The sequence below is a fragment of the Rhodamnia argentea genome, chromosome 4 (genome assembly GCF_020921035.1).
Source record: "Rhodamnia argentea isolate NSW1041297 chromosome 4, ASM2092103v1, whole genome shotgun sequence".
In the NCBI taxonomy this organism is placed as follows: domain Eukaryota; kingdom Viridiplantae; phylum Streptophyta; class Magnoliopsida; order Myrtales; family Myrtaceae; genus Rhodamnia; species Rhodamnia argentea.
The window spans coordinates 3,043,069-3,051,124 of NC_063153.1; the positions used below are offsets into that span (position 1 = coordinate 3,043,069).

The window sequence follows — 8,056 nt, forward strand, 5'->3', positions numbered from 1 at the left end:
CGCAAAACAAAACCCCCATGTTAATTAGATCAATTATGGTCGAATTGCCCTTCAATTTGATCAATGAAACTCGTCGTTCAAAACTGCAAATCGCGCGGGTAAGAGGTTGAAGATGAAGTACTGTTCGGGACCGGTTCGACCGGTCCGACGGGCGATTAGACCGGTCCGAACCGGTTCGGCATGTGAATTTTGCGCAATTTTCAAAATTAATCAAAATTTACTGGGAATTTTTGCAATTAAACCTCAAAATTGGACTTAGGGGCTTGAATTCTATCTAGAAATGTGTTTTTGCCCAAAATTTTTGTCAATTTGCACAAAAACCCCAAATTTTTCAATATTGCCAATTTGGGGGAAAAGTTCAATTGAGTGTCAATTTGATTAAATTGGACTATGAGACCCATGCCAATCGACTTGAAATGGATGAAAACATAGGGGTACAGTCCAATTTTAACATGATAGTCCCTCAATTAAAAGTAATTTCAAAAATTGGCCAATTGAGGGACTAAATTGCAAATAATTTGGGGATTCTTGTCTAATTAGTACAATTCGTGCAATTGAGGGTGCAATTGATCAAATTGAAGTTCAAAAGGACTGCAATTGAATGTCTAGACTTTAAATGTGCAAAAATTGCAAATAAAAAGACTCAATTTGTATTTTTTATGCAAATTCAACTCTAGGCGTTATGAAGAAACACCTAAAATTGAACTCAATTTTCAATTTTTCTTGAGGTCAATATGAAAAGGGAATTAAAAGAAAAATATTGAACATTTTTTTTGTATTTTTGTGACCTCGAAAAGTATTTTTTATGAATTTTGAAGTATTTTCCTATTTTTCGAAAATATTAAAAAATGTGAAAAATATGAAAAATTATTTTTTGGTTCCAAATTGGTTCCTTATGCTTGGCCAAGGCTTCCAATGTTGATTTTTTAATTTTTTGATTTTTGTGAATTTTTGAGAATTTTTGGAAAATAAAACTAAAGGAAAATTGATTAAAAATTAGGTGTCAACATTTGCCCCTCTTTGAAAGTAATCTCGGTTAGAGGTTGATTTCAAAGACAAGGTGACACCTGGATCCTTAATCGACTCTGCTGGGGAAAAATCTTAAAGAAAACTAGTCTTAACATCCAATTACCTTACCTTTCCCGTTAAAGCTCTGACTCCGTGGGGAATTATTTCCAATTTATGCTCATTTCATGTGTAAGAGAGATAAGAGGGAGAGATACTTACCCGTAGCTCACCCGTCCGTAGTCTAATATTTGTTGATCCGAGGTTGAGAAATTGGGTGTACGGAATTACCTTTGGACGGTTTAGCGCGATTTTGCAATGGTCGGTGTCTTACGGGTGTCGAGCGGTGGTTTGAAAACTTAGAAGGGAGGTTCACCCTTGTAACAAAGGGGTTTCACCTATTCAAAATGGTTTGACTATCTACCGAGGATTCATCATTTAAAAAGGGGCAGATCGGCTTTCATCTAGGAAGCTACTCACCGTCTGGAAGGGAGGTTCACCCTTGTAACAAAGGGGTTTCACCTATTTTAAAAGAGATTGGCTATCCTCTATGCATGGACTCACCATCCGAAACACAGATCGGCTTTCATCTAGGAAGCTACTCACCATCTGGAAGGGAGGTTCACCCTTGTAACAAAGGGGTTTCACCTATTTTAAAAGAGATTGGCTATCCTCTATGTAGGGACTCACCATCTAAAACACAGATCGGCTTTCATCTAGGAAGCTACTCACCGTCTGGAAGGGAGGTTCACCCTTGTAACAAAGGGGTTTCACCTATTTTAAAAGAGATTGGCTATCCTCTATGCGGGGACTCACCATCTAAGAAGCAGATCGGCTTTCATCTAGGAAGCTACTCACCGTCAGAGAGGGTGCCATCTGAGGACCTAGGTTGACTAGTGTACCTACGTAAGCTCAAACCCTATTTCAAATTTTCTAAAAAGCAGATCGGCTTTCATCTAGGAAGCTACTCACCGTCCGAGAGGGTGCCATCTGAGGACCTAGGTTGACTAGTGTACCTACAGAAGCTCAAACCCTATTTCAAATTTTCTAAAGTGCAGATCGGCTTTCATCTAGGAAGCTACTCACCGTCCGAAAGGGTGCCATCTGAGGACCTAGATTGACTAGTGTACCTACAGAAGCTCAAGCCCTATTTCAAATTTTCTAAAAAGCAGATCGGCTTTCATCTATGAAGTTACTCACCGTCCGAGAGGGTGCCATCTGAGGACCTAGGTTGACTAGTGTACCTACAGAAGCTCAAACCCTATTTCAAATTTTCTAAAATGCAGATTGGCTTTCATCTAGGAAGCTACTCACCGTCCGAAAGGGTGCCATCCGAGGACCTAGGTTGACTAGTGTACCTACAGAAGCTCAAACCCTATTTCAAATTTTCTAAAAAGCAGATCGGCTTTCATCTAGGAAGCTACTCACCGTCCGAGAGGGTGTCATCTGAGGACCTAGGTTGACTAGTGTACCTACGGAAGCTCAAACCCTATTTCAAGTTTTCTAAAATGCAGATCGGCTTTCATCTAGGAAGCTACTCACTGTCCGAGAGGGTGCCATCTGAGGACCTAGGTTGACTAGTGTACCTACAGAAGCTCAAACCCTATTTCAAATTTTCAAATATGCGGATCCGAGGACCTGGGGATGCCGGAAGACCCGCAGAGAAAATCCAAGTTAATCAAATCTTTAAAATGTAACTTTTCCGAGGATTTGGGATCACCAAGGAACCTGCAGAAAGTTCAATCAAACATCATTAGAATGACAATTCTAAGTCCTGGGGAGAAACTTAAGAATTCTTAGACAAATTTTCAAAGTGTATTTGCGAAGGAAATGTATCCAATCACAAGTTCAAATTTCCACCGAGGATGAATTTCGAATGACACATCCCGAGTGTTCTACAAAAAGGTTATTTTAAAAGTTTTTCAAAAGGGTTTTCCTTCATCCAAGAGGGCTTCTCACCACTTTGGAAAGGCTTTTTCTTAAAATTCAAATCCGCTCACAAGAAACCTAACCTTGAGGTTTCGGGATCATTCGAGATGCATACAATCTAACTAATCAGAAAATGCATTTTTAAAATGGACCGTAATTCGGGCCAGGTCAAAGGCTCATCAAAGGATATTCATTTTGAGGCTTAGAAATGAATTTTGATCTCAAACAGCTTCTTCGGGTCTACAAGTCAAGAATGCTGAAGACATGATAAGACAGGATTGTACTTACCTCTTTAAGCGGTAGCTTCCTGTATGATTTCTTACATCAACCTGCAACACCTCTTAGATCAGAAAAGTTTTGGTGACAGGTTGTATCTTGGCTTAAGGTGGGCTCTTTAAGAATGGCCGGATTTTCAAAAGAGGGGTGAACTTTGGTGATCACCTTGACATTTTTCCAGCCTTCATTTGCTTTTGCAGTAGATTCATGATCATTTTTGTTCAATTGACTTTGAGGATTTTCCTCTTTTCATCTTGATGATCTTTCTTAAGGATTTTCCCTTTTTCGGGATGTTCTTTTCATGGGCTTTGGCCTTGCTTTTACCAGGCACTTTGCTTTTTCTAGCCCTTTCATTCTTCATCATTTATTTGCATTGGTCGGCTCTTTTGAGACCAGCATCAAGAATTCTTCCAAATTATGCATGTTGACTTATTGCTGGTAATTCCTTTGTTTGCTCCAGTGTGGGGAGGTGATCACCAACAAGGGTTTAGAAATGAATATTAAATGGCTCAAATTGGCTCTTCAAAGGATAAGTGTTTGGGGATATAGAAATGAAATGCTTTTCTTCACTTTGAGGTGTTCCAAGTCTCTGCGAGAAATCACCTGGAGCTATCACAAAAAGATTGATGCAGGTTAGCACAATAAAGTCTTACCCGATCTTTTCTCCAAGGAATCACCCGATGAACCTCCAAATATGCCCCAGTGTGAGGTGGTTCTTGACGGGGTTATATTCAGAAAATTCTCCCTTTTGGCTCAGATTGGTTGTCAAGGGATATAAATGTGTATGGATAATTTTGAAGTGGAAATGCCTTTCATCATTTCAATCCATGTAATCACCGCGAATGATCCCTACGTCCCAAAATTAAGCTCCTTCCCTCTATCACTCTCACTCATCTCTCAAGTGTATCAAGGACGTGTTTAAGGACAATGTTTGCCTCTTTTCATCTGAAGGATCATTCTTTTGAAAAACTTTCAAAACATGCCCTTTTTATAGAAACTCAAGGCGTTTTCATCAAAATTCATCGTTTGCAAAATGTTCTCATCAAAAGATATATTCCAAAGATGTTTCTAAAACTTGTAATGAATGTCTCTTTGAAAGGGCCTTGTGACTCTATAAATCCAAGTTTTTCAATTTCAAGCACGACGGTGTATGAAAATACTTTGAAAAGGAGGAGAACCTCAAACCTGTCTTCTTCAAATATTGACTTCCGTTTCCTGTTAAAACAAAAGGAAACAATCAGCTCAAGATATTCAAAATTTTAAATTCCGAAGCGATTTCTTCTTATCTCCTTCGGATGTTGACTCCCATCTCCCGTAAAAACAAAAGGAATCAATCAGTTCAAAATATTCAAAATTTTAAATTCCGAAGCGATTTCTCTTGTCTCTTCTGTATGTTGACTCCCGCTTCCTGTAAAAACAAAAGGAAACAATCAGTTAAAGATATTCAAAATTTTCAAATCCCGAAGCGACTCCTTTCTACCTCCTTCGGATGTCGACTCCCGTTTCCTGTAAAAACAAAAGGAAACAATCAATTAAAGATATTCAAAATTTGTAATCCACAATAACAAATAACTTCCCTGTTTTGATCGGTTACTCTGCGAAGTTCTTCATGATTCCCGGTTCACCTGCAAAAATACAAATGTATGCGGATGCATGTATGCAAGTGTCACGCGAATGCAAAATTCTATGTGACTCGGATCCGCTCATCAATCGCTCCGAAACTCAATTTTATTTCAAGGGTAATATCTCTTCACGGCGTCTGCATTTCTTGGATTCGCCAATTCTTCTCCATCCATGTTTACAAGTATAAGAGCTCCCCCGGATAAGACCTTCTGAATCACGTAGGGGCCTTCATAATTTGACGTAAATTTGCCTCCCGGGTGTTGGGCATTTGGGAGTATTTTCTTCACAATCAGCATCCCCGCCTCAAAATTTCTAGGCCTGACCTTCTTGTTAAAAGCTCTGGCCACCTTCTTCCGATAACTTTGTCCATGGCAGATAGCCTTCAATCGTTTTTCATCAATCAAATTTAATTGTTCATGTCTCTGCCGGTTCCACTCATCTTCCGTGAGCTCAACTTGAGACAGGATCCTTAAAGAGAGGATTTCCACCTCTACTGGCGGGACCGCTTCCATACCGTATACCAAAGAATAGGGAGTTGCTCCGGTTGAAGTACGTATTGAAGTTCGATAAGCTATGAGAGCATATGGCAATCTCTCATGCCGGTCTCGATATTTCTCAGCAGTTTTGGCCAATATCTTCTTGATGTTCTTGTTTGCCGCTTCCACGGCTCCATTCATTTGTGGGCGGTAAGGTGAAGAATTAAGGTGTCGTACCTTAAATTGTTCCAATAGTTGATCGACTACCTTGTTGTTCGGATTAGAGCCGTTGTCCGTAATGATGGCTCTTGGAACCCCATATCTTGAGATGATATCCCTCTTGATGAATTTAGCTACGTTGTTCGCAGTGACGTTGGCATATGAGTTAGCTTCAATCCATTTGGTGAAATAATCAATAGCCACCAGAATAAAACGATGTCCGTTAGAGGCCTTTGGATTGATAGGGCCGATCATATCAATTCCCCACATGCAGAATGGCCGGGGTTCTGACATTTGATGTAGTTCGATTGGTGACGCATTTATCTTGTCGCCGTATACCCGACATTGATGACAGGATCTAACATGCTGGTTGCAATCCGACTCGATAGTCATCCAATAGTATCTGAGTATCATGATCTTCTTAGCGAGGAGGTGGCCATTCATATGCGGTCCGCATTCCCCTTCATGAATCTCTTTCATAATGAGATTTGCTTCTCTCGAATTCACGCACCTCAATAGGACTGAGTCAAAGGACCTCTTGTATAGGATCCGTCCGCTGAGGAAAAATTTAGATGCCATCTTGCTTATGTACTTTTTATCTTCCGGTTGACTATCCTGCGGGAATTCACCCTTCAGTAGGTAATTCTTGATGTCATGATACCACGGTTCTTCATCGGGTTCTTCTTCAATGACCATGCAATACGCGGGTTGCTCAAGGATGTCAATCCTTAACGGCTCTATCTCAAGGCCGTTTTGCACTTGTAACATGGCCGATAGTGTGGCCAGAGCATCAGCAAAATGATTCTGGGTTCTTGGAAGATACTCGAAAGTGATCTCCTCAAAATGTTGGATCAGCTCCTCAAGATACTTATGATAGGGAATAAGCTTGGGATCTTTTGTCTTCCACTCCCCTTGGGTTTGTAAGATAATCAGCATGGAATCTCCATATACCAGCAGCTTCTTCACCTTTAATGATATGGCCAATTGTAATCCCAAGATGCAGGCTTCATATTCGGAAATGTTATTGGTGCATGGAAACACCAATTTGGCTGAAACTGGATAATGTTGATCTTCATGGGATATCAGAACTACCCCAAGATTCGATCCAGTGAGGTTCACTGCGCCGTCAAAGTACATTGTCCATTTGTCTTCGGATATATTCAGGATTTGACCTCCCTTGTTTTGCTCGGGAACGTCCTTAGGAGGGTTCTCGGCTAGCATATCAGCAATTGCTCTTCCCTTGACAGACTTTTGGGGAGAGGTTTTGATATCGAACTCCGAAAGCAGTATTTGCCATTTAGCCATCTTTCCTAACAATGTTGGTTTCTCCAAAAGGTATTTGATAGGGTCATTCTCGGTGACCAGTTCTATATGATAGTGCAGCGTATATCGCCTCAATCTGTGGAGGACCCGGACCAATGCTACGCAAGTCCTTTCCACCGCTGGGTACTTGACTTCGGATGTTGTGAACTTTTTGCTCAAATAATATATGGCCCGCTCTTTACGATCCTTGGGGTTAGTTTGGGCAAGTAAAGCTCCCAAGGATTCATCATGAACTGTCGGATATAGAGTTAAAGGAACGTTAGGGATAGGAGGTACCAACACTCGAGGTTGTACCAAATATTCCTTGATCTTTTCAAACGCTTGTTGGCATTCTGAATCCCACTTCACTTTTGCGCCTTTCTTTAACAGCTTGAAGAAGGGTTTCGCCGTTTCTGACGGTTGGGATATGAATCTGGATATATAATTCAATCTTCCAAGTAGGCCCCTTACTTCTTTGACAGTGGCGGGAGTCCCTATTTCCCATATGGCTTTAATCTTGGAAGGGTCAATTTCAATACCACGATTGCTCACCACAAACCCTAGCAGCTTTCCGGATCTTGCGCCAAATACGCATTTCGCAGGATTCAACTTGAGCTTGTATTTTCTCAATCGATCAAATAACTTCTTCAACACTTTAACATGGCCTTCTCCAGGCTTGGACTTGGCAATCATATCGTCCACATAGACCTCAATCTCCTTATGTATCATATCATGAAAAAGGGTCACCATAGCCCTCTGATATGTTGCCCCCGCATTTTTCAATCCAAAGGGCATTACCTTGTAACAGAAAGTTCCCCATTGTGTAGTGAATGAGGTTTTGATCTTATCTTCTTCCTTCAACATGATCTGATTATATCCCGAGAATCCATCCATAAAGGAGAATAATTCAAAGCCCGCAAGATCGTCGACGAGCACATCAATGTGCGGTAGAGGAAAATCATCCTTGGGACTAGCTTTGTTCAAGTCCCGATAATCCACGCATATTCTAATTCTCCTATCCTTTTTCTTAATCGGTACGATGTTGGTGACCCAATCAGCATATGGGACAGCCTCGATAAATCCAACCTTAAGGAGCTTCATCACCTCTTCCTTGATCTTATCCGCCGATTCGGGATTCATTCTTCTAGGCGATTGATTTACTGGTGTGCAAGAAGGATTTGTGGGCAAAACATGCTCCACAATTTCACGATCTAGACCCGGCATGT

The 8,056-nt window shown here is 40.8% G+C and overlaps 1 protein-coding gene across 1 annotated transcript; it reads right to left on the bottom strand.

The window, feature by feature from the left end:
* Positions 1–4,955: 4,955 nt before the first annotated feature.
* Positions 4,956–7,832, bottom strand: LOC125314539 (the record flags this gene model as incomplete). The annotated part of the gene is made up of 1 exon (XM_048276995.1): positions 4,956–7,832. A coding segment is annotated over one exon (2,877 nt), but the record flags the coding sequence as incomplete, so codon positions are not given.
* Positions 7,833–8,056: the final 224 nt, after the last annotated feature.